This window comes from Podarcis raffonei, chromosome 1 (assembly GCF_027172205.1).
Source record: "Podarcis raffonei isolate rPodRaf1 chromosome 1, rPodRaf1.pri, whole genome shotgun sequence".
In the NCBI taxonomy this organism is placed as follows: Eukaryota; Metazoa; Chordata; class Lepidosauria; order Squamata; family Lacertidae; genus Podarcis; species Podarcis raffonei.
The window spans coordinates 124788366-124814690 of NC_070602.1; the positions used below are offsets into that span (position 1 = coordinate 124788366).

A 26325-nucleotide genomic window follows, 5' to 3' on the forward strand; every position below is an offset into this window, starting at 1 on the left:
CTTTATGTGAGGCGGCCGCCGCCGAGCAGCCAAATTGTGACGCCGCCTGAGGGGGGAAAGCGCCGCCGGAGAAGGCGACGGAGAAGGCGGCAGCAAAGCCGGGGCTGCCGGCGGGCGCGTCCTCCCCAACCAGAGGGAGATGAGAAAGAACCAAGGCCACCACCGACCATCGTAGCCGCCGCCGCCATGCGGAGCCTCTTCGGCCGCAAGGCAGCCGAGCCTCCGAGCCGGGGCGCCCCGGCCGACGACACCCCGCCGCCGCTCAGCTCCGCCCCCCACGCGAGCGTCACCTCCACCGGCGGCGCCGAAGCCTCGCCTTCCGCCGTCGCGCCCCCCTCCTTGTCGACGATCCTCCGCCTGCGAGGCCTCGGCCTCGGCCAGAGCGATAGCGTCGGCGCCGAAGGAGGCCCCTCGGCCGAAAAGTTCAAGGGGGAAAGGGCCCGCTCCCTCCTCATGGTACTACTCAGGGAAGAAGTGCCCCTGAGCGTGTGCAGAGCGCAGTGTCCTCAAAGAAGTCCGGGCGCCATTTCATGGGCTTGAGGCCAGAGAGGATGGGGGCAGACTTCCCTCGTCGCCCTCCTCCTCAGAGACATTTTGCCACCTGAGGCAGAGCCCAAAATGACGCCCGCCCTCCTACCTGGGAAAGAGGCATGAGGGGAAATGTGCTTCAGGAACCCAGGGAGTGGGGGGATAAAGATTTGCGCCTGCTGGTCCTGCCTTGTGAGGTGGGCGCTTTGCCTCACGGGCGAGCCAGCTCCGCTTTTTCAAAGAGAAGAGAAACACGTCTCCGTACCTGCTTTTGGGGATGCTGGGTTTGGCCCCTGGCCAGCATCCTGCCCATCCTTTCGTGGCTCTGCTGATGCGACTCTTAACGTTTCCGCCTTACGGTCTTCTCCAGGCCTCCCCAAACCCAGATGCAACTTTATTTCGAAATGTACCACTCTCAAAAAGAAATGGACGCATGCTCGCCGTTCCTACAGAAAGAGCCCCTTTCTCTACATCAAATCGCGCGCATAGAGACCATAGACCAGAGCGCTCACATCTTCCAATACATGTGTTCGCTGGTTTTGTGGAAGGGGGTGCAAGGGAGAGAAACTTGGCACCCCTCGTCTCCACAAGCTTGGGTGATGCTATAAGAAAGGGGCTCTTTACGTGTGTAGGCTTTGTATGTGCAACTGGCGCATGGAAGAGCCTACACCCGTCCGTGTGTAGAGATCGATTCGCACCCATGTGCTGAGGTTACGGGGTGGGCCAGTGTGCAGGTACCTGCTCCCTTCTCAAATCCAAGCAACATAATTTTGAAGGTGTGGATGGGGCTTTTGAGAAGCAGAACTTCCATAGTCCAGCATTCCACCCTTTCTGCATCTCGGCTATGCCTGTGCTAGAATGCTGGCTTCTATTATGACGTAAACTCATTTTGTCTGTCTGGTGCAAAAGTGCCCGCTTTTTAGACGTTTCTTCTAAACAGTGTGCCGTGGTACATGCCAAATCCCAGATTTTTGAGTGGCTTGGAAAGTACCTTGATTATCATCAAATCCCCCAAGCAAATGTCCTCCCTTCAATTTTTTTCCTTTGATGGAGCCCAGCCTCTGATTTGGGTGCTGTTTGTGCCTAATTTCAGCTTCCTAGCTAGTACTAGAATAACAATCATGTTGGGATAAATGTCAGTCCTCTTCCCAATTAAATCTATATTTGTACATCGGAATTTATACTCTGTTCAGAAGATGGAGGCCTTGCCTATAGACCTGTGATCTTGAGTGTGTAGCCCCAGAACTATGAGGTCCAGATTGTGAGCCCTAATATTTACTTTGCTTTAAGAACTACTCTCAAAGCCCCTATTGCATACATTCTAAGTCAAAAGGTGTGAGAAGTTAGTTGAGCAATGGAAAGATTCCACTCCCAACCCATTTTAGTTCCTTTATGTCAGTTCATCCACATACCCCTTCTGGATGTCCTGTCGGCCCACCTGCTAGATTAACGTGACTCAAATTTTAGGAGTCAATGTCTTTGGCCATACTGCAGGCGTTCAATTTAGTATGTGGCAAAATGAATTACCGGTACATGCCATGTAGATCAAATGTTCAAATTATGTGCAAAGCTAAGTTGCTTCAGGTTGCAGTATCTACTATTTTTAGTTAATTGCAGAACCTAATTTTCCATTTTTTTATAGATGTTAATGAGAAATCAGAAGGCATCTGAAGAATCAACGGTTAATCAGTACCTTGATGTACATAATTTAATTCCTTGTGGTGATGTGGTACGTAGATTAAGTATGTTCACATTATTATTTTTCCATAGAATTTTCCGTTTTACAGGAGATACTTTACCTGTTAGTTACTATGAGACTGCAAATAAGTTTTGATGACTAAGCTAGGGAATGAGATTTTCTTTGAGAAGTTGCCTTACTTTCTCCTTTCATTAGACTGTTAATACCTTCTTACAAATACTAATAGCCTGGTCTCAGATACATTGGGTTAGCATACAGTATATGCCTGTGATGCAGTTATAAAGGCACTGGTGTAACTTTGTAGTGCTTCATTGTGATTCTCATAGTGTTAACCTAGCATAGAGCTTCAAGTCTTGGGCTGGAAATTGTATGAACAAGTAAGCAACATGGGTAACACAAGCAAGTACATTTTTCTTCTGCTTCTTGGAACCTAAAAAGAACTTAGCCACATTTAGTGTTGTTTTAAAAAGTAAAACTGATGTACACCACCACCTCATGCTACAACTGACATTAGAAAAAAGCTTCCATTGGTGCTCATGAAAAATCACCTCCATTTCATGGCTGCATTTGTTCTTATGAAAAAAAAATTGTGTGTGTGTGTGTGTATGCAACTCCCCCATTTACATATGTTCGATATGTGTGCGGCTGTGCACACAGGCATATATTTGTGACCGAAAAACTTCACAAAAAGGGGCAGAACAGGGTGTTTGTGGGTTTTTTCCTGTGGTGTTTCAGATATACGGTACGTGATTTCACTGATGTATGCGGTGTCTCAGAATGTAAATTAGGGGGTGCCTGAAAAGAAGGCAAGAGTATCGAGATGTGGCACAGACTAGTATCTCAAATTAAGAAGGACGTGATGGTTGAATAAAACCACCTAATGTGAAGGACCATCTTTTTCTCTGTTAAGGGTGGAAGTACGTACAGATATCAAGAAACATGTAGATGCACCAAATTTCAATATGAATTGCAGTTCTAAATGAGGTCTGACGTACCTGAAAATTCCATAAATCCCAAGGCTGAAATCTTATGCTTACTAAGTCCTGCTGAACACAGTGGTACATACTTCCAAGTAAATATGCAGAGGAGCATGCTTCTATCTTGTCATCATGTTGGAACATAAATCAGTGAGCTTATCTTATCACATACACCCAATGCACAGAACACTGAAGCATTTGATTTCAGGAAAAAACCCGTAGATAATTCCAGGAATTTCCCCTATACCTTAAAGCTTGTGTGTAACTGCAGTGTGCTTTTTATAAGTTGTGGTTTTAATAAAGTTAATTTAGTCATAATATAACATTTCATATTCTAATAGAATGGCTTGTTGGCAGTTAGTGTGAAGCAGTGCAAAGATTTCACCCCCAAATGTATCCTTTTTCTGTTCTATTAACCCTGCAGTGGGAAGCATCTGGTAATCCTATTTAGATCTTTGATGATCTCTGATGAGCTAGGGACAAAGGTGAAAGCTGTATCCTAGTTCTGCTGGATCTCTCAGCAGCATTTAATACCATCGACCACGACATCCTTCTGGACTGTCTACAGGAGCTGGGGGCACTGTTATACAGTGGTTCCGCTCCTTCCTCCTGGAGTGTTCAGACCCCTGGGCTCTCACTTGTGGGGTGCCTCAGGGTTCCTTCTTCTCCCCCAAGCTTTTTAACATCTACATGCAGCCGCTGGGAGAGATCATCCTGGGGTTTGGACTGGGTGTTCACCAGTATCCAGATGATACCCAGCTCTACCTCTCTTTTAAATCGAAACCAGTGAAGGCAGTGAAGGTCCTGTGTGAGTGTCTGTAGGCAGTTGAAGAATGGATGGCGGCTAACAGATTGAGGTTGAATCCTGACAAGACAGAAGTACTGTTTTGGGGGGACAGGGCAGGTGGGTATGGAGGACTCCCTAGTCCTGAATGGGGTAACTGTGCCCCTGAAGGACCAGGTGTGCAGCCTGGGAGTCATTTTGGACTCACAGCTGTCCATGGAGGTGCAGGTCAATTCTGTGTCCAGGGCAGCTGTCTACCAGCTCCATCTGGTATGCCAGATCGGCGGGGTATTGATGATGATGATGATGATGATGATAATAGGGGCTCCAGTCAAATTTGGAGCCCCCACAGATACAAACACTGGGAAATCTGAACATGGATCTCTATATGTTACCTGCTTTAACCTTTATTCCCATTGCTGTCAATGAGACTTGTAGATACAGGCTGCTAACTAGATGTTGTAACTTGCTGCTCATAATTTTCTTTAGCACTATTACTCAATGCACATCTTCCTTTTATGGTCACTTGCCCACCAGAAAGATTTATGCTTCCTTAACATGAGATTCTTTCAGTTGATGTTAAACATGACACCTACTTACTGATTCGCATTAGCATTGATAAAATCATGAAATGCACAAATCCCCAAGTTTTCCGACCAAGCAAGAAGCAAATTCCGATTAATTTCGGAGACGTGAGATATTTTTCTCTGAAGGTATGTTTCTGCTTTTCTTGTACTTCCATCTTCGTAAAGCTACCTGTCTGAAAATCTTAGTAGCTATTATTGATAGAACTGCTGTGATGTCAGAGAGGTCGTAAGTGTGGGGAAGTGGCGGAGGACAGGATTCTTGTGCTTTTATTCAAGGCTGGCCCAAGACGTTTTGGCAACTGAGGCAAACCACAAAATGACGCCTCCCCACCCACCAGGGAAGAAGCAGGGAGTGGAGGTTTACATCAGGAATGCGTGGGGTAAAGATCTACATTGGGAACAAGGGGGGAGTAAAGATCTGCTCTGGGGACAAGTGGGGAGTGCAGCGGCAGCAACAGCAGGTCATGCATTCCTTGTAGGCCAGATCTGCTGCCCTGCAGATCCTGCTACCAGAGGTGGTTGTTTCACTCTGTCTCATGGACGGCCCAGCCCGTGCTTTATTAGTTGTGCAGAAAAGGGAGTTCCAGGAGGTGTGCCTTGCATAAGAAACGCCACCTTCTGAAGCACCTTCTGCACAACTATTAAAGGTGTAGGGGCCCTGTGCTCTTCTCTTGGCCACTCCATAGGGGAAGCTTGGAAGCTTAAGTAGATAATCTTGTTTGTTTTATTTCACAACATAAATAGGATGGGACTGAAAAGATGGGCATGCATTTTTTTGGACTTGACTGTCTAGGTCAGCCAGAATTTGTGGACTCCTGTTTTCATTCTGGAGGTGGTTCCTGTGATACCTGTACTACGAAGGCTGTTGCAAATAGGTTACATTTCCTGTAGCTTCTTTTAGGAGTAAATTGTACTCAAGTTAATAGGTTTACCCCATGTTTTGTTTTTCAGGTTCCAAAGCAGAGAAGTGATCCTAGGAATAGGATTACTTTAGAGCTGGTGGGCTTTGATGGTCCAAAAGACTTTCCAAGGCTCTATGGGAATGCAAACATGCATCTTTATGAAGTCATTCAAGTGAGTATAACAAAAAGAGATTCTCTTATATGTGGATTATACAGGTTATGCTTCGAAAAAGAGGACCATAAATACATATGAAATATTAATTCCTGTTGTAAAAATATTAATCTCTGCTAGGTGTTTTACATAATCAGAATTGATAAGTTATGTAACACTTTCCCTTAAATTCAAATGCATAAAGGTTCCTTCTTGCTAAGTCTTTCAGTCACTTGGTCACAGTGCAAGATTACTACCCTTCTCCATTCCCCATTTGCTGCCAGAGTTTAGGTTCTAAAATTCTAGCTGGAACATCCAAGTCTTTAAGGCAGAATTCAGCTAATTATTCCTGTCAGCAGAAGCCCATGCAAGGACGTCTGCTTGCACAACAGTGCACTCCCCAAAGAAGATTGGCTGGGTAGGTGGGTCTGGAGAACCTCTGGAATAGTGCACAGGGTGAGGAGAGCAGGCATCATTCAGTTTGGCAAGCCAAAATGCTTACAATGATGGAACCGTCAGAAGAGTGTGACTTTTGGAGACTTAATATTGCCTCCAAATTGAGGAGTGGTACACCTCTGAATAAGGCATGCTTGGTACAAGTAATAGGGGAAGGCTTAACACTAGAAGACATCTAGTTGACCGCTTTTGAAAACAGAAGGCTAATTTTGGTCTGATTCAGCTAGGCTCTTCTTTATACACTTAACAAACAGATAGCTCACTCATGGTTGTGCATATGCACCAGTTTGTGGAAACCAACCATTTATGTGTATCTGAGTTACAAATGTGGATTCATAATCAGAATATCCAGAATTAGACCTGGCAATTGCAGTCTTTTCTAAACCTGCGGCCTTTCATTTGGAAAGATTTGTTTCCCGGAGGCCTTTAGAGAGGTATTCTTATGTGCAACGGCCGCAGCTCGGACTTTGGTGGCAAAGGGGTAGAAGGAACAAGAAGCCACGACAACCACGGACTGGCATTACAAGCTACAAGGATTTGCTGAAATGGCACAGTTAACAAATACCCTGAGAGGCAATTCAAAACAAAAAATTATGGAAAAGTGGGATAGATATAAAACATATGTTCAAAAATACAGTAAAGGTTCGCTATCTATGCTAGCATTTGATTGACGTTGGAGTGAGACTGAGTTGAGAAAAAAGACTAAGAGCACATAATGATATAGGAATGTATTAGATAAAATGTAAAGAAATATACAATAATAAGAGTACATTCATTTTTAAAAAAGGAATATACAATGGGATAGACAGGAAGGCTGGTGTGTTGGTATGTGTATGATTTTTTTCGGGGGAATGTTTTTGTTTTTTCTCTTGGTTCTTTTTTTTTGTTTCATTTTCTTTCTAGGTATATAAAATTTGTATATAATTTTTGTATACATGTTGGAAATTATAGTAAGTCCTGTAATGTAATATGACAACATTTACCAATGTAGTATAAGAATGTTAACAAATAAATAAAATGCAAATTCAAAAAAAAATATGGAAAGATTTGTTTCATGGTCTTTATGTAGTGAACAGTAGAGAAGCTCTCAAATTGTTTGTATTCTTCTCTCCCATTCAGAAACAGTCCTTCATTGAAACATGTGCTTTTAGAATCAGAAATATGGTAAGACATTTTTGTTAATTGCATATTGCACAATGGTTGTAAAAAAAACCACACAACCTATCTTAAGTGCCTTGTCTAATTTGAACTGCAGCTTTGTAATTGAGGGAAAGCTTCAAATCATTGCACTGAGGATATGTGAGAGGGAAAGAGAGAGACTATTGATTAGAGCTGCTGTCTATAAATCTGGATAATTGAAAGCGAAGCCGCAAGGTTTCTGCTGGTTGTGTTTCAAACCACTCTGGATTACTTGCTGCCAGTCAGTGTAGAGGACAATACTGAGCTCGATGGATCAATGGTCTGACTCAGTATAAGTCATCTTCCTATGTTCTTGTGACCTAGTAAATTTCAGACTCAAGGGAATAAACTCTTCTGTAGCCCTTTTTTCTCTGTAAACATGAAACCAACTTGATTAAAAGCTTTGTGTTTATAAGCAGAGGAGGTTATTGGTAATGAATTTTTGCGCTTATCTTGCTTTTCTTGGTGTGTGCATAAGGCAGCACAGGAACTCATGGAGACAGCAAGAAAATGAAGAATACTATTATAGTCACAGCCTTGTTTTTTTACTGCGTATGTATTTTAAAAGGAGTAATGTCACAATCTGTTGTTCAATATTTTTAAACCACGTTGTTGAACACTTACATTTTAGAGGTTAGCTTTCTGTGGGCTGTGCGCAGTATTTCACCTTTCAGAAACTCCCATCTATCTTGGACTCCCTTCTCTTTGAGTATTTCTGACACAGAGATCTCACCCAGTAGTTCCTTAAGCTTTTTGAAATCAGCCTTTGTAAAGTTCAGAGTGCATATCCAACTACTCTCAGCCTTCCCTTGTCTGTGTATAATGAAATCCAAGAAGATATGATCACTTCCTCCCAAAGTTCCCAGCACCCCACTTCACTGATCAGTTCCTCCCTGTTGGTGGGGACCAAGTCCAGGATAAGATGATCCCCTTGTTGTTTCTTCCACCTTTCCTTCCTTGGGTGCTTATGCAAAAGTTTCCAAACCAACATTAATGCAGCTTTTTTCTTTGGGTCCTGGCTATAAGGATGCGGAACTGAGCTTGTTATTACTATTTCTGCAAAGTTTTCCTTTTTGTTTAATTGCTGTTTCAGGGAAGGACTTACCATGGATTTTTTAAAAAAACTCAATAATTCTGTTCTTCTTATACCTGTGATCGTTTGCCATAAAATAACTTTAAATTGAATTTGCAATGAGAATTGTTATGCTAAGAAGGGATTTTTATACCTACAGGTGTTCTGCACAGCAGAAGTGGAATATATGTTCTGCTATGGATGTCTTGGATATGGATATTCACATCAGGTCTTGTCTCTCTTTGCTGAAGTAGATGATTTGAATTTGAATCACAAGGCTGAAAGGGACCAGAATATCATGAAGCCTAGCACCCCTCCCATGTACTGTAAATTACTTTCCAGCCCACAGGTCAACTCACAGAATATTATTTGTAGTGTTTTATAGGCAGAGAGTGAGCAAACGAGATTCGCCATGCTAAAGATTGCCATTCCTTAAACAGTTCCAGATGGTTCAGTAGACATCCTAGGGAAGATTCCTTCTCAGTCTCATATTAATGAGTGAATTCAGGAAGCACCATCAGGTCTATGCTATCCAACATTCTGCCTCTTAAAAATGTTTTCTAACCTAAACTGCCTGTGGCGATCATACAGGGCCCCCGGACGTTTGACGGTCTATTGACCCCGTGCCACCACTGTGATTGCTTTCTTCGCTGCCACCAACCCGTTTCTCCTCACGGGTAATCACGGAGTGCAGACAGTTGTTAACATTAACAAATAATCAAGTTTATTTATAGACATGAACAAGCTTATGGTTTCAGTTAATTTTCCTTGGCAGTTTCTTAATCTTAATTCCTTAACTGTCCTATGTGTTCCTAACAACTTCAAACTGATTATTCCAACTATCTATCTGACTCCATCTAACAATTCCTCTCACCCTTTCACCACACAACTCGACCAACCCACAGACTTAACCTCCCTCTTCCTTCTTCAACTCCCAACTCTCAACTGACTTTCACACAACTCCCCCTCTATCCCTAACTCTTCCTATCAGTTTCCACTGGCCAATCACATCACACTCATTTTAACCCTTTTCTTATGACCCACCTAGGAGGCAAACGCCACCCTGCCCAAGTTGTTTGTTTGCTTATTTTAAACAAACTTCTGATTGTGTATTACAAAATGAGGCAAGGAGACCTAGCAGTGCAGTATAATTTTACTGTACAGAACAGAGATGAAAATGAGACCTGTTTTTCAACAATAAAAGGTCCTATCAAGGTGGGACTAATTCATTCCCAACTAGTCACAAACTGGAAAAGCAAAATGAATAGTGTACACAGACACTTAAAGGGGGGGGGTGATTTCTTTCTCTAATGAGCTAATCATGCCCAGGCTGGATGGATGAATGATGGCATTTGGGGTACAGCCGATGTATATTTATTGAGAAGTCAGTGGTCCTCATGCATGCATGTCTTTTGCAGCATCTATACGACGCCATTGACATCAAAATGACAGTCCATTTAATCTGGGTTGACCCTTTCTGGAGGAAATACGATAAGGTTTTTAGTTTAATCCACCCAGTTTGCCATTTACCCTGTTGCAATATCTCAGTGACATGTTTCCCATTTAAGCCCCTATCTGGACGCCACTCTTGCTTTTTGAGACAGAACTTTCAGCTCCTTTCAAGCCTCTGTTGAAGTCTACGTCTACTCTTCCCCGCTTGCCATTATTTCTGTCTCCCATAGAGACAGCCAGATAATAACCCATGAAAAGGGTCTACAATTCCATAACAGCTCCCTGTGAGTAGTAACAGAATTGCAAGAATACTTCGGACAATGAGTAGCTATAGAAACTTTGCCTGTCTCCCATGCATAATCAGGGGGTAGAGAGACTATTGGAGGTCATGGAACATAATCTGAAGTACCACTTTATGCTATATTTTATTAGCTATCTCAGCAATCATCCTTATTGATTGCCATAAATGGCTTTGTTTTGCAGCTAAAACTGCCAGGTGCGGATCCTGCAAAGGCTGTGGCATATTCCATGTTTCTGCGGGTTCCCCCTCCTGAAGACAGAAGAGACAAAATAAGGCAACAATTCTTGACATCTAACTAGATTTGTTTCAATATGTAATGGACTCTGTTTTATAATGCTATGCATACAGTCAGTCATATGTTTTAGAATCGGACCCACATGGTGATATCTAATGTTAGCCGTACTCAGAGTAGACGCATTGATTTAAGACCACTGATTTCAATGTGCCTACTTTGAACATTACTTAGCTGGATATCACCCATAGGGTTTTAGATGTATGCAGATATGAGGGTCTGTTTACATCTTACGGTGGAAATGAGTTCCCATTTCAAATTATGGGATTCCAATGGGATGTATCCAGCTAAGTCATACATAGAAATCAGTGGATCTACTTTGAGAATGACTTGGTCAGATACAGCACAATAAATATTCTGTCTCACACACTCTCATTAGGTATATGTGAAAACTTGGGAGGGTGCAGTTCTTGAGCGAAACCCTAGCATCACTAGGCAACCCCAAAGTCTATGTGAAACAAGGGTTTACCTGAATGTTGCCACGGAAATTTCTGATGTATTCTGGCTTTGTCTATCATAAAATCTGAACTCTAGAACACTTACCTTACGTCTGAAAACTACCAGATTACTACACCAAACCAGGATAATCTGCTCCACAGGTGGGGCAAGGCTGCTGGTGTATTTTTCCCACAGAGGCTTCCCCTGTGCCCTACTTTTCTTTTTCCCAGCTCCCTCCCCTCTCTTACCTCTGGCTGCTGTGTGTCTGTATCTGTGTGTGAAAGAGTGAAGGGGGACAGTGCATGTAAGTGCAAGCCCACTGCCCATTGCCAAATGCTGCCCTTAGCTCACCCCCGCTGCCTTCGCAAAACAATTTAAGCCCATAAGTTACAGCGCAGTGTGCAGTAGCCAAGCTTCAGAGACTCTTCCATGGGCGCTTCCAGGCTGTTGCTATTTTTGAGTGGTGTATCAGCAAAGGGCTTGTACACCTTTACCTTTTGCCCTGCTCTTTCCAGGGACAGGCCCACACTTTAAAACTCTGTGTCCAAGCGCTGTGTTTTTGTTTTTGCCCCAGAGCTTTCCCCACAAGAGCTTCTCCCTGCTCTTTAAACTGAATTGGAGCAAACAGTGATTCAGGTTTTCCATGGATTGTTGTTTGCTCCGATTCAGCTTTAAAGAGGGGGTTTTCACAGGGAAAGATTGGGGGGGCACTTGGACATGGAACTTTGCAGTGGAGACTGTGCCTGGAAAGGTAAGTGTGGATAAGGTTGTGCGATTAAAGCAGAGTTTGTTCTTGTTCAAAACAAACCTCCCCAAAATCTGACTTTGTGATACAGATAAATGCAGTGGAAATTGAGGATAACATTTGCTAGATGCGATGCCATATAACCTCTCTACAGACAAATCAAAATGACTGCTCAGTAAAAAGCTGTTGTTGTCTAGGCTCCTCACAGACTTTGTGCTAACAAATCAGGATGAATACTCAATAAACAGGTGGGCTGTGTATAAGTTCTGGTTTATATGGTTCCAATTGGTGGCTGAGGGAATAGCCACATCCCAAGGTTTTATATTTCACACAGGACTCCCCACTTGTGTCCAGTGAAAGAAACCTTTTTTTGAAAAGTCCTTACCTGGCTTCCTGTTTCAGCATTTGGCAGTGGCGCTTAATGGATAAAGTTTTGTTCGTCAGCAAAGAAATGAAATTCCTGTCTAACTTTAACATGCAGTCATGAGACATCAGACCTCCACAAATCTGGTAGTGTCAAAGGAGCAACTGCTCCCTGCCCTCCATGAGCTGTGCTGTACCCAGACTGTTGAGAATTGCAAAGATTCAGCCACACACCCGTGATCTCTGCAAATTGCAGAGCACTCAGGCCAAAAATTTCTTCTTGCCTGCTCCAAAGCTCGCCTTAGCATGAACCCTAATATGCTCCTTCGCTGAAACAAAAAGGATGTATATATAAACCCAAATAACCTTCCCTTCTCCTTAACATTTTTTACTTTTCCAAACAAAAAAATTATTGGTTTTCACAACAAACACATAAGACAAACAAACATAAATCATAGCCTTATTGAAAATTATTAACATTGTTAAGTGACTTCCTCGCTTCCCCTTGGTTGAATTTCATTGCATATCCTTTTAACGGTTTTCCAAATCACAGTTCTTATAAAATTTAACTTAAACATTAACATCCTTAGATCTTCACTTTATGAAATTAAACATATTAATTCATCACTTAACATAAATAAAATCGTAAGCCAATTAAGTATCTGCAAGCTGTTTTCAGTTAATCTGACGTAACATATTTAACTAAGTAATCATTAAATTTAATCCACTCTTCCTGATACTCCTCCTCCTTCTGGTCGCGGACTAACATTTTTTACTTCTGAATCAAAATCGTATTAAAACTTATTTTTCTTGCAAATATATAGGGGACTTCAGCAACAAGGGTGATCATCAGAGTAGCAGCCCATGTAGCAGGGTGAAGGGGGGGGGATCTTTCCATTGTGATTATCTCCACAGGCAACATTTGAATGCCTTAGTTTTTCTTTTCTCTCCCCCCAGCAATGCCATCAAGCCACTGCGCCTGGATTACCCTGCATTCTTATCTCCAGACTTGAATGTTTCAGTGGCAAAGATTCATCTGGAGAAACCAAAACCTTCAGAGCACTACAAAAGCCTTCAGGAGGCTTTGCATCAGCCACCCCGAGAAAGGCAAGGACGTAGGCAACAGGTTTTTTAAAAAGTATATATTAATGTATCTAACATTTGCTATACAGTGAGGGGAGAAAGTATTTGATCCCCTGCTAAATTTGCCCGTTTGCCCTCTGACCAAGAAATGACCAGTCCATAATTTTAATGTGGTAGGTTTATTGTAGCTGTGAGAGACAGAATAACAACAGGAAAACCCCCAGAAACCCAGAAGACAAAAGTCAGAGATTCATGTGCATTATAATGAGTGAAATAAGTGGTCCCTCAGCACTATGTTCTGGAAATAGCCCTCCATGCAGGAGTGGAACGATCTTGGTATGGGTGCTGCCATCCGAGAAGCTGAACCCTGTTCATAATAATAAAAAAATTTTTTTAATTATATCCCGCCCTCCCCAGCAAAGACCAGGCTCAGGGCGGCTAACAACCAATAATAAAAACAAGTTGATTAAAATACAATTTTAAAAGATTAAAATACAACATTAAAACATTAGGATGTAGCCTCTTCATAGGAGGAGAAAGGGGGGGAAAGAGGGGGAGGGAATCAAACTGATTCTGAGCCAAAGGCCAGGTGGAACAACTCTGTCTCACAGGCCCTGTGGAAAGAAATCAGATCCCGCAGGGCCCTGGTCTCATGAGACATAGCGTTCCACCAGGCCAGAGCCAGTGTTGAGAAGGCCCTGGCTCTGGTTGAGGCTAATCTAAATTCCTTAGGGCCTGGGACCTCTAGGGTGTTGCTATATATGGACCTTAAGGTCCTCCGTGGGACATACCAGGTGAGGCGGTCCCGTAGGTACGAGGGTCCTAGGCCGTGAAGGGCTTTAAAGGTCAAAACCAGCACCTTGAACCTGACCCTGTACTCCACCGGGAGCCAGTGCAGCTTGAAAAGCACTGGGTGAATATGCTCCCATGGCAGAGACCCCGTGAGGAGCCTCGCTGCAGCATTCTGCACCCGCTGGAGTTTCTGGGACAGCTTCAAGGGCAGCCCATCGTAGAGCGAATTACAGTAGTCAAGCCTGTAGGTGACCGTCGCATGGATCACTGTGGCCAGGTCAGGGCGGAAAAGGTAAGCAAACCATGGTCAAAGGCAGCCAAGAAGCCTAGGAGAATTAATAAGCTTGCACTTAGGTCATCCTTTTTGGGCAGCCTGTGCAGTTTCTGTACCGAGGCAAGGCATTTGAAATTCGATTGAAATGGTTCCAGATAATTTCATGGGAAAGTGGCTGGCGGTGGCTGGGATTTCTGATCTGATATTATTGATCACAGCCTTTCTTTAATACATGGTAGGTTTATTTGTGAATAGCATCCTCTAACGTTTTCATCTATTATCATAGTTGGAAAATACTATAGGACAGTTAATCTGAGGCTGCAAGCCTAGCCCCGGGAGCAAACCCCATTAAATCCAGTAGAATTTAGACGTGGTTAGGAAATCCAGTAGAATTTAGACGTGGTTGTAAATTACCAGCCGCCTTATCTATAAACAGTTAAGTAAGAGCAACCAAAAAAATGGCTTTAAAACAGATCTGTTCCAATAACCTCAGTAGTATTGGTCTACTTTCCCTCCAGGTAATAGCTTATTGCAAGATTGTGAAGTGAACTGGTAGTTGCAGTAGAGTTAAAGCGGGCTTAGTTTCAGCTATTTCAGTTTAACTTCACCATGGATTGTATAAACATGTAATGTCATTTTTTTTGTTATCTGATGGCAAAGAAATATGCATATTGGATATTTCAGTACTATTAAACTAATCCCCCCCTTGCTCTTTAGACTGGAGAAACTGAAAACTGAATATCGGAATCTAAAAACATGGCATGAAAAGGCAGATTATTTAGATCAACTGATCTTAAAAAAGGGACCAAAAGTAAAACCAGGCCAAACAAAGGTAATTTCCTTTTCAAAGAAAGACAAATAATGTGCAGCTGACTAGGGGCAAAACCTCATGGGAAAGGCAGTTGTTTATTTTTAATTTTTGTAGAAAGGGGAAGAATTATTATTTATTATGAAACCCAAAAGCAATTGCAGGCCGCTGAAATGGGAAGTGGAGGTCTTTTTTTAAAAAAAAAGTATTAAAGGTTTTATTGACTTACAAAAGAACATGCAGTGTCTCTGTTTCCCTTTCATAGAATCTTTTCTACAGATCAGTTATATTCGATGTGAGACACTAATGTTATAGATAGAATAAGGTTGGGGAAGAAGGTTGGTAGTTAGAGAAAAGGAAGGAAGGGTTGTTCAGCACTTTCTCCTGCTATTTGTTGACTCTGAGATCCTGCTCACCAGCTTTTCTCCTTGTGGGCGAATAGGTACAGTACCTGAGAGGATGAGAAAAAAATAGAACAGCCCTGCCACATGTAGGCCTCCAGAAATCCCCTGTTAAAAGTACAGGAGCCCAGTCATCTTCTGCAGTCGGCCACCCTAATTAAGAGTCTCCTCCAAAGTGCTACTTCCCTTTCCCATTGCATTTTTATAGCTTCCTATCCAGGACGCGGGTGGCGCTGTGGGTAAAACCTCAGTGCCTAGGACTTGCTGATCGTAAGGTCGGCGGTTCGAATCCCCGCGGCGGGGTGAGCTCCTGTTGTTCGGTCCCAGCTCCTGCCCACCTAGCAGTTCGAAAGCATCTTTAAGTGCAAGTAGATAAATAGGTACCGCTTTATAGCGGGAAGGTAAACGGCGTTTCCGTGTGCGGCGCTGGTGCTGGCTCGCCAGAGCAGCTTCGTCACGCTGGCCACGTGACCCGGAAGTGTCTTCAGACAGCGCTGGCTCCCGGCCTCTTAAGCGAGATGAGCGCGCAACCCTAGAGCCGGACACGACTGGCCCGTACGGGCAGGGGTACCTTTACCTTTACCTTTATCCGGCATGACAAATCACAATTTGATTTAATTGTTAAGGCTGTTAAGTGGCAATCTTGGAAACAAGGCAGAATTCCGGTCCCAATGCTAATTATCACAGGAAGGAGAATGGTCTGTACTTGCAAGAGCTGTATGCCTATTTCTAACTCCTCTCCCCTCCCTATCAGGTATCTCGCTTCAAGGAAGCTGTTGGGAAAATACAACGCCCTCAAGCATCTACGGTTTATACCTCCTCAGGTTTAGTGAACTCTCAAATGTTTTCCTATTCATCTTGAGCGGAGACTAGAAGGGCCAGTGGGTTAATTTTCTAACCTTTACAGTGCAGCATATACAGTGGTACCTCGGGTTAAGTACTTAATTCCTTCCGGAGGTCCGTTCTTAACCTGAAACTGTTCTTAACCTGAAGCACCACTTTAGCTAATGGGGCCTCCCGCTGCTGCCGTGCCGCCGGAGCACAATTTCTGTTCTTATCCTGAAGCAAAGTTCTTAACCCGAGGTATTATTTCTGTGTTAGTGGAGTCTGTAACCTGAAGCGAATGGAACCTGAAGCGTATATAACCCAAGGTACCACTGTACTGGTATTTGCAAAAGTTCCAACGTTCAATATTACCTTGTGTGAAAATGGGGGAGGGGGGAGAATTGCCCCATGGCTGCTGACAGAAGACATTCAGTCCACCAAGTTCCTCCCCGGAAGTCCTGACCAATTGATTACCATATTGTCACTCAAGGTGACAGCATGGAGTATTTGAACACTGAAAAAGGACTGTTTTTTAAAGAGGATGCCTATGAACTTCAATGCACTTTTGAGTTCATGGTGCATAACCATAATGTGCATTTGCAGTAAAAAAAGATCCATAAAGCATTTATCCAGCATAAGGAACTTGGTGGTCTTGCTATGCAACTAGTATTTCCTTTTTTAGTTTCTTACAATATAACTTTCTAAAAATTTCTCCCGCCACCTGCAGCTTCAGAGGTAATGTCTCATGAAAACATAAGCTCATTCCCCGGAGAAGACATAAAGGTGTGTGTTATTGATAGATTGCTTCATAAAATTACACACTGTGGTACCCCTACAGCTAAAGAGGTTACTGTCAATCACACTCCCACATATTTTAGAAACTATAGTATATGTGCAAGGCCTTATATGTACAGGACTATAGTGTATGTGGGGCTAAATGCATCTCTCTCTGGTCCTCAGAACTCTCAGTGCCCATTGCCCCAGACCACACCTCTCAACAGCCCTGCTTGACTGCTTTTGTCTGGCTGGAATGGGCAATAATGCTTTAATGGATGGAGAGATGGGTGTGCAAAAGTTAGGGGTGTCAGAAGGCATTGTTTTCTGTCCTTCCCTGTGTTTACTGCATGCCGCGCTGTTTCTGTTCTATTGCGTTTTGTCTTCCACCCAAAACCTGTCTGTCCACTTTGGCAAAATTACCGTATTTTTTGCTCTATAGGACGCACTTTTTCCCCTCCAAAAATTAAGGGGAAATGTGTGTGCGTCCTATGCAGCGAATGCAGGCTCCTTGGCTTCAGCGATAGCAACGCGAAGCCTCCAAAGCACAGAGGGAGCGCTCCCTCCGCGCTCCGGCTGCTACGCGTTGCTTTCGCTGAAGCTTGGAGAGCGAGAGGGGTCGGTGCGCACCTCCAGGCTCCAGGGTCTCGCTCTCCAGGCTTCAGGGATAGCCGCCTTAAGCCTTTGGAGTGCAGCGGGAGCTCGCACTGCGCTCCGAAGGCTTCAGGTTCCTTTTGCTGAAGCCGGGAGAGCAAGACTCTCCCAGCCTAAGCAGAGAGGGAGAGCTGTGCAGCGCCCCTTCAGCGAAGCGGGAGGAGAAATGGAAGGGGCCTTGTTTCTCCTGCACTCCATTTCAGTGCAAAAGGATCACAGTGCAAACATGGGGGGGAAGTAACATAACCAGTTATGTATCGTTTATGGGCTGAAGGCAACAACAGTAGCGAAAACCAGTTGCATTTGCTGAACTGTTTTCTGTTCCGGACTTGGAACCGTTGAGGAAACGTCAGCCATTCCCATTTGTGTTTTCATTTGAGTTCTCCAACACCCTGGTAGAAACTTTGGACTTTGGTATGGCTGGAACATTGCTTCTGCCTACTTCTGCCTCTTGCCTGTCCCATGCAGCCCTCAGGTGGTTCCCTATAGGGCCCTTGAGGTTCCCCACCTTTGAACTATAGAAATTGCAGCAACACCTGAAATAGGTAAAATGCTGGAAAGAGGCTCTTGTGGTAGGTTAGGCTTTTAAAACCACCTGTCCCTTTTTAAATGAATATTGGCTACACCACCAGAAGGGTATGTCGTAAATAGTATCAAGATTGTAATTTTCTTTTAATTTGTGAAATAATTCCTCTTCCTACTGGTCAGGGGTTTTTTTGTTGTTTTTTTGCTGGTATATTTAAATTAGCCTATAAATCACATTACTGAGTAGGCGTTGTTGTAGCCTAACAACATGTAATGACAGCCAGCTGCACATTCAGAAATAAGACATGATTGACTGTATCACTTCAGACTGACAAAGGATAAAATGCCCCTAACTTTAGAAAATTCTCTCTGCATGTAGAAAATTAGTACAACCGGGAGAGAGGCTCCACCCCACCTTGCTCCTTGATGGTTATTTTTCTACATTCAGGGAGTTGTGGAAGCATTGAAGCAATAGTCTCTCCTCTTGCAGTCTTAAAATGGTAAATCCCGTAAAGAGTTCTGCCATGTGATACTGCTTGCTATGTAGATTTTTTTATTTTTATTGAAATTTCTATTCCTTTCTTCAAATGTCTGTGTAATACTTGCTGTACATGCCCAGAGTTTCTGTGATCTTGTTCTAGCTTCACCTGTCTCCTTTCATACACATCAAGGGTACCATATCCTATTCTGTTGTACTGAACTGTTCAGAAATTCCTAGCATTAAAGAAGCACGAAATAATTTCTAGCATTCCCTACTTAGTTACTCTCTGTTTGTATTAATTCAACCATAAAATGCCAAATTGATGGAGCCCTGAGTCTTGCCAAGTAGTGTTGAGGAGCAGACATCAATCTGTCTGAAGAGACAATGGAGTGCGCTTTTAGGGGGTGAAGTCAAACCGCTGGAGAATCATAGCACCTGCTGTGGTTGCAGAGACCAGTAACTCATAACTGCTGCCTCCGGCATTGCTTTTGCTGCATCAGCAGCACCATAGTGACCTCCTTGGGGGGGCAAGCTTCAGCAGTGTGTGTGGAGGTCCTGGGCTGCGCAGATGACCACCTCCTGTGGTCTCACTGATGTGATCCAAAGGAAAGCAGAGCAATATGTTTGGCACCAGACTGGCTGCAGGAGTTGCTGGAAGCCATCCAACCATAGCTGTCAACTGTCCCTTCTTTGGCGGGAAAGTCCCTTATCCCAGCGCTGTGTCCTGCTGCTGTCCCTTATTGATGATGTCCCTTAAATTTCCCGGGTTTCAAAGGAAGCAGCTCCTCTCCCTCCCTCCCTGCTGGCCAGGGAGGAGGGAGGCTCCAACTGTGTTGCTTGGCTGTGTTGCTCACCCAGTAAAGAGTCTAAGAACAACTGGGGGGGTGGAGCTTGCATGCCTTGTGCTGATCAAATCAGCCGCGTTGCTTGGGGACTCGCCTTTGCTCAGCGCTTCCCAGCGGAGCGGTGGCGGTGGTTTTCCTTGCTGCATCCCCTTTGCCGGGTTGCTGCGCTGTGGGAACCACCGCTTGAGGCTTCATTTGGCTGCTGGCTGGGTTTTCTGCCTTTGGCTCGGAGGGGCTCAGAAGTTGAACATACCTGTGTTCGGAAAATCCCTTATTTTGGCTGCTGATCCCTTATTTTCAAGGCTGCTGGTCCCTTATTTTCAAATCTGTAAGTTGACAGCTATGCATCCAAACATCGCGGGGATTCCACTCCGGATTTGTGTAGGGTTTACTCCTTAGCATTTTCTTCTCCCGCAGATGTACCGCAAGACAGTAGATACAGATTTTCCCTCTGGGTTTACTCCCAAAGTCTTTTTCATAGAATCGTAGAATCGTAGAGTTGGAAGGGATCCTGAGGACCATCTAGTCCAACCCCCTGCAATGCAGGACTATGTAGCTGTCCAAAGAAGGATCGAACCTGCAACCCTGGCATTATCAGCACCATGCTCTAACCAACTGAACTCTTCTGCATGAATATGGCCACAAGGCAGCGGAGGTCTAGGATCAGAGTTGTCCTTCTCCTAGATAGGCTACCTTCCCAGGTTGTCGAGCCCCTTCTGTCCCTCACTTCCCCCAACAACACGTGCAGAAGCCACCTTCTTGACCATTGGACTCACTATTGGTCTTGTATACTCAATCTGCCAGAGCCTGTATTCGCATGCAGGAGACCCATAGTTGGTTTAGCCGGCCAGTCAAAGCCGTTTGCGGGATGTGGCTGCTTTTGCATTCTGACTGCTTGTACGGGCCACAGGTGAGAGCTGAGTGCAGGGTGGGGACCAAAGGTGGACATACCACCCAAGAAGGAGCACAATGTGTCCCCTTCCAGAGGTACGAGCCGTATACCGTATTTTTCGGTCTATAAGACGCACCAGACCACAAGACGCACCTAGTTTTTGGAGGAGGAAAACAAGAAAAAAAATATTCTGAATCTCAGAAGCCAGAACAGCAAGAGGGATCGCTGCGCAGTGAAAGCAGCAATCCCTCTTGCTGTTCTGGCTTCTGGGATAGCTGCGCAGCCTGCATTCGCTCCATAAGACGCGCACACATTTCCGCTTACTTTTTAGGAGGGAAAAAGTGAGTCTTACAGAGCAAAAAATATGGTATTTCATTGAAATTAAGACCACTAGTTATAAAAAGACTACATTTTAGTACACTAGTGTTGGTGATGATTATTGTCATTGCAGAAATGGACAAGTCAAATGTCTGCTCTCTCATCACGACCTTCTGGACCTGTGCCATCCCGCAGAAACTTATTTTCATCAGAACAGATTCCTCAACCTGCTGAAAAAACCCCACCTGTCCCAGCACTGACTGTAACCCCTAACCCTATGAGTTCTCCAGTATCTTCAGATGGAGAGAACATGAAAGACGTGGTTGTAAGAGAACAAGTTCATCCTGACTCTTCAGATGGAGAGAATATGAAAGACATAGTTGTAAGAGAAAGACTTCATCCTGCGTCTGAAACCTCTCTGTCAAGTTCCGTTGGAAGCGCAGCAAAAACTTCTGAGGCTAGGGATTCAGAAAGCCTTGCTTCTTTAGGTCCTGAGAGGAAAGTGATAGAAGAGGAAATACCTGTCATAGTCAAAAAACCACCTATTAAAGAATATCTGCCAGTACCAATACAGGTAGCTGATGGTGATATGTAACATATTGTTTCACTTTCCCCTCCCCAGGGGATAATGTGGGTTATCCAGCTTTCTCCTTCTCTAATGGGCAAGCTGTTTGGAGCTTTGAGGTTACCATTCTTGCTCTTTTGAAGCCATAGCACATACAGTGGTACCTCGTGTTAAGTACTTAATTCATTCCAGAGGTATGTTCTTAACCTGAAACTGTTCTTAACCTGAAGCACCACTTTAGCTAATGGGGCCTCCTGCTGCTGCCGCACCGCCGGAGCAGAATTTCTGTTCTCATCCTGAAGCAAAGTTCTTAACCTGAAGCACTTTTTCTGGGTTAGCGGAGTTGGTAACCTGAAGCGTATGTAACCCGAGGTACCACTGTAATTAATAGATGCGTTCTTACAGTGGGGTCAAGGGTAGCAACTGTAATGATAATCCAGCTGTGCCACATCAGACTTTTACTGTAAATATGCTGTACACTAAGGGATCCTCCAGACAATCTGTTTGTTGGTACAGTGGTACCTCTGGTTGCGAATGGGATCTGTTCTGGAGCCCTGTTCGCAACATGAAAGGAACGCAACCCGAGTCTGCACATGCGCAGGTCGCAATTCGTCGCTTCTGCGCATGCGCGTGACGTCATTTTTCGCATCTGCGCATGCGTGAGAGGGGAAAAGCCGGAAGTAACCCTTTCCGGTACTTCCAGGTCACCGCGGGACGCAACCTGAAGCAAACGTAACATGAGGTATGACTATTCATCTGGATTTGCTTGCAGAATACTTAAGCGGTGATTAGACTATAGACATTTTCAGGCTTTTTCAGTCACATACCAGTGCAAATTCTGGTTGTGTACTTGGGGTGTCTTGAGCAACAAAGCCCACATCCCCACAAAGATAATACTTTTTGCAGTAAGGAAATTGACAGGAAAGTAACTGGAAAATGTGGGCAGCACTTGCTTTGACACAACATTGTCTAGCTTCCCTGCCAACAAATCAGGATAAATGCTCAATAAACAGGTCATCTGTAAGTGCCCTGACTCAGGTCTTCACTGAGCATTTGTTCCGATTTTTTTGAGAGGGTTATTCAACAATGAGCATTCATCGTGATTTACTTACGGTGTTTACGTGTCTTTCTGTTAACCACCCATTCATCCCACCCTTTGCAGTGAATTTCCCAGTCACTTTCCAAACAGCAAAATGTCCAATTGGCAGGAAGATTTGTTAAAGTAGAACGTTTCGAGCCTGTGAAAATGGGAATTTGCTCCATTCTGACCGACTTTGTACAGTGATGTTCTACCTAGCTGCACTCTGCCAGCAGAAGTTCTTTTGCACACTCATTTTGCATTCTTACTGTTACATTGATTTATAAGAGTGAATAACTATCTTTTTTCTTCTTCTTGATGTATCCCCTCTGAAATTACAAAGGAATCACAGCCTAAGTCTGAAGTTTCTGTGAGTGTCTCACCTCAGTTTGTGGCACCTCCTAGACCATCAGGTAAATTGACATAACTTTTCGAATAGTAATCATCAGCTTCCAGGTGGTTTGGGTTCTATATAAAATAAAGCAAAACATGATATGCCAAGGACCAAAAGGGAAAAAAGGCTTTTCACACGTTCACAACCTACTTTTAAAACCTCGCTTAGCCTGGTGCTTGGGTTCAAGAAACAGAAAGAATATCGCCTATAGGAAGCTAACAAACTTTTGTTAAATATGTATACTGTTTGTTGTCTCTATGACCATAGTTACGCAAAAAACTCAATGGTTGTCTAGTGGGCAAACCTCAACAACTCTGAGCAAAGTGTGAAGCTTTGTCCGTGAAATATACTCAGAGTCGCAAAGTGATTTCATGCTCTTTATTCAGCTCATAGTGGTGAGGAGGAATGAATGAAAGTCCCCTCAAAGTATCTGCTTTATATACATTATTTACACAATGGGCTGCACATGATTGGCTAATTCCGGAATTCTACTGTAAGCCAATCAGGTTGTGGGTTCACTTCTATCTGGAGCATGATTGGGTAGTTCCTGCCAACCAATCATACTGCTGCATTGTTCTAGGACCAATCAGACTGCTGCATTCTGAATCCTATTCAACTCAGTACATAACAGTCCCCTAAGGAACAACTTCTGGCAAGAAAAAGGAAAAAGATTAACAAGTAAACTAACACTAGGCTGAGGAGAAAAGTACAAGGGAGCTCTGGTGAATGTGACTGTCAACCCGGGGCGGTTCCACTATGAAATTAATGAAGCTTAAGATTCAGGCCCCCTAATTCTAGAGGACTACAGTCCACATTGCTTAAAAAATGTGGGTCTAGCGGGTCTTTTGTTGTATATATTTCAACAATCCCAAAGTTTGAGAGTCAGTAGCACAGATGTTGTAAAGGTGTGGTGGTCTGTTGTGGAACAGTCCCACTGAATAAGATAACAGTGGTTACCCAAACCTCATTGCTAGCTGTGAAGGGTCCCCCATGACAGTTCAAGCTTCAGGGTCCCCAAGATGTTAAATCCACCACTGCTGTTGACAAAGGCAGGAGCGAACTGCATCATGAGAACTTCCTAAAGTGTTCCTCCTGCCTTCGAACCAGCACCCAACCTGAGAGCACTGCAATGCCAGTGAGTAACTTATACTTAAGTTAGGTACCCGCTGTACTTTTCAAAGCATGGGTTATGAATGTGGCTTATTACAATGATTAGTTTGCTTTAAATGAGGATTCCTTGTTTAAACATGGCACCCGGCTAATAAGACTCTTCAAAAGTGAAACTAAACTTGGCAGAAATATTTTCCCTGACCATGTGAGAGAAGCACTTAGAGACTAGCGGCTGGGGAAACCCAGCCAGCCAGATGGGCGGGGTATAAATAAATATAACTACTACTACTACTACTACTACTACTACTACTACCACAACTACTACTACTAGCACTTTCCTCAGACTTATTGAGGCTCATCAGTATAGGGCTAAACCAGTGGTTCTCAAACTTTTTTCTTTGGGCCACACTTACAGAACAAAAATTTGCTTGCTCCACACCATTTTTTATTGATAAGAAATACATTTGAAAGCAAAAAGAAATGACTTGATTCTGATAAGCTATCTGGATTGGATTGGACACTGAAATATTTAAATGTTTCTTTGATTATCCTTGAATCTTCCTGCTACAATTGCCGTCCTCCCCTGCCACACCTTCGAGAACCACTGAGCTAATCCATGATTTAATGTTACATGCAAACACAACCTATGTTTCCATTTCTCCTCCTGTCTTTCTTTCCCAGAGGTAGGATTGCTGATCTTCCATCCTTTGGATCAGGACCCATTAGAGGCAGAAAAGCTGTTTCCATAAGACTATGCAGAATTGCAGGATTCTTTTATAGTTGATACCTTTGCAGTAAGAAGAAACTGATAACCAGGGAACTCTCAGGACAGGACTAATTATACAGAAAGCATATATAGGAAATTCTACAGGGGTATTGGAAGACAATAGCAAGTTAGCAGTCTTGCTTTTGCTATCAAGCCAAAGAAAAGAGATTGGATGTTCGTGCGCTAACTGCTGCAAAGTGTTTAGAAGTTGCTCCTTGAAAAAGAAAGGGGTTGCCTTAGTCAGAGGCCAAAATATATTGCAGTTATACATCATTTCCTCATATAGAGGTAGCCATAATTGTGTCCTCTACCTTGTGTTTAACTACATATCCCATTACCCTGGCCATTGGCTATGCTGGCCAAGGGCTAGGGATGGGCATATCTATTAATCTAGACTTCTCTCAGTTTCTCATTCTTCTAATCCTAAATTCAGCTCTCCACATTTCCACATCATTTTGCAGATTTTTTTTAGTCCGCACAAAAACTCATTAGCATTTCAGCGAGAATTTCTAATATACACATTTTTACTAAGCATATTTCCCTTAAATGTTTCTATTTTCCCTGTTTTTTACATTATTTTCACTAATATGTGCAGCAGCATTATTATTATTATTATTATTATTATTATTATTATCATTATTATCATTATCATCATCATCATCCCACTCTGCTCTCTGGTCATTTATGGAAGTGACAGTGTCTTTACTGAATTCCATGACAAAATAACTCATTACTCAAATGATTTGGTCTATTTTGCTGGGGAGGGATGCGGGTGGCGCTGTGGGTAAAAGCCTCAGCGCCTAGGGCTTGCCGATTGAAAGGTTGGCGGTTCGAATCCCCGCGGTGGGGTGCGCTCCCGTCGCTCGGTCCCAGCGCCTGCCAACCTAGCAGTTCGAAAGCACCCCCAGGTGCAAGTAGATAAATAGGGACCGCTTACTGGCAGGAAGGTAAACGGCGTTTCCGTGTGCTGCGCTGGCTCGCCAGATGCAGCTTGTCACGCTGGCCATGTGACCCGGAAGTGTCTCCGGACAGCGCTGGCCCCTGGCCTCTTAAGTGAGATGGGCGCACAACCCCAGAGTCTGTCAAGACTGGCCCGTACGGGCAGGGGTACCTTTACCTTTACCTTTATTTTGCTGGGGAGTGTTGTGCATTATTAATTTACACTAAGTAAAATTAAATACCAGATTTCACAAATAAAAATTTGTTGCTCTTCCATTTGTTGCTCTTTAATATTTTATTTTTCTTGCTGATCCATCCTAGATTCAGTTGTTGAACCAGTACAGCAATTGCCTTGGAAATCTATGGTAAGGAATAACTCGTTAAGCACTGCTCTGATAGCATATAATACAGTTAAGGTTGTGATGTCTGTGTAGTGATGGCAGCATCATGCAAAGTTTCTTATCTACCTCATTAGTTCATGATCTGTTGCAGAAAACAGCACGAGGAGTTGGTACAATCTGGCTTCCTATCATTCCCTGCATCTGATTATATATCCACTTGCCAGGGATAGTTATTACCTCTTTAAAAGACACTTTGGATTCATTTGGAAAATGTTTTGTGCTGACACACTTGTCACTTTCTCTTCCTCCTCCTTGGTTATTGCAGCCCTGGTTTTTCGGCTTTAAAAGAGAACAGGTAGATTATCATAAACATCTGACCAATAAAATTTATTCATTTGAAAGCCTCTTGTTAAAAAACCTGTTCCCAAGACCTGGGGGGGGGGGGGGAGAGATGAGCACAGTACCCAACTGCAGAGGAATTTCCAAAATCCAAATAACTCCTTTGTTCATCTTGCAGCTTTCAAATTTTCATAA

General features: G+C 43.6%; 2 protein-coding genes across 3 annotated transcripts in view; both read left to right on the forward strand.

The window, feature by feature from the left end:
- On the forward strand, window positions 1-12199 carry C2CD6 (C2 calcium dependent domain containing 6). Its single transcript, XM_053360937.1, has 8 exons — window positions 1-456; window positions 2171-2257; window positions 3546-3597; window positions 4562-4701; window positions 5527-5649; window positions 7204-7248; window positions 8496-8564; window positions 10271-12199. Exons 1-8 carry the CDS (start codon window positions 187-189, stop codon window positions 10385-10387), a joined length of 903 nt encoding a protein of 300 aa, XP_053216912.1. The 5' UTR covers window positions 1-186; the 3' UTR covers window positions 10388-12199.
- Window positions 9110-26325, forward strand: part of LOC128399382 (uncharacterized) — a 23249-nt gene continuing 6033 nt past the window's right edge. Inside the window, exons 1-8 of one of the 2 annotated variants that reach the window (XM_053360781.1) lie at window positions 9110-10401; window positions 12884-13064; window positions 14793-14907; window positions 16039-16108; window positions 16837-16892; window positions 20732-21172; window positions 22585-22654; window positions 25772-25815. In XM_053360781.1, the coding sequence (XP_053216756.1) occupies window positions 12940-13064; window positions 14793-14907; window positions 16039-16108; window positions 16837-16892; window positions 20732-21172; window positions 22585-22654; window positions 25772-25815 (921 nt within the window). In that variant the 5' untranslated portion in view covers window positions 9110-10401; window positions 12884-12939. Of the gene's footprint in view, window positions 10402-12615; window positions 13065-14792; window positions 14908-16038; window positions 16109-16836; window positions 16893-20731; window positions 21173-22584; window positions 22655-25771; window positions 25816-26325 lie in introns of those variants that run through there. The other variant, XM_053360770.1, reaches the window with a different exon arrangement.

Excerpts from the sequence above, each read along its gene's own strand:
- C2CD6 (XM_053360937.1), top strand. The coding sequence starts at position 187 with ATGCGGAGCCTCTTCGGCCGCAAGGCAGCCGAGCCTCCGAGCCGGGGC. Across the intron at positions 4,702-5,526 it reads TGAGATATTTTTCTCTGAAG|GTTCCAAAGCAGAGAAGTGA; the intron begins GTATGTTTCTGC and ends TTTGTTTTTCAG. Across the intron at positions 8,565-10,270 it reads GATATGGATATTCACATCAG|CTAAAACTGCCAGGTGCGGA; the intron begins GTCTTGTCTCTC and ends TTTGTTTTGCAG.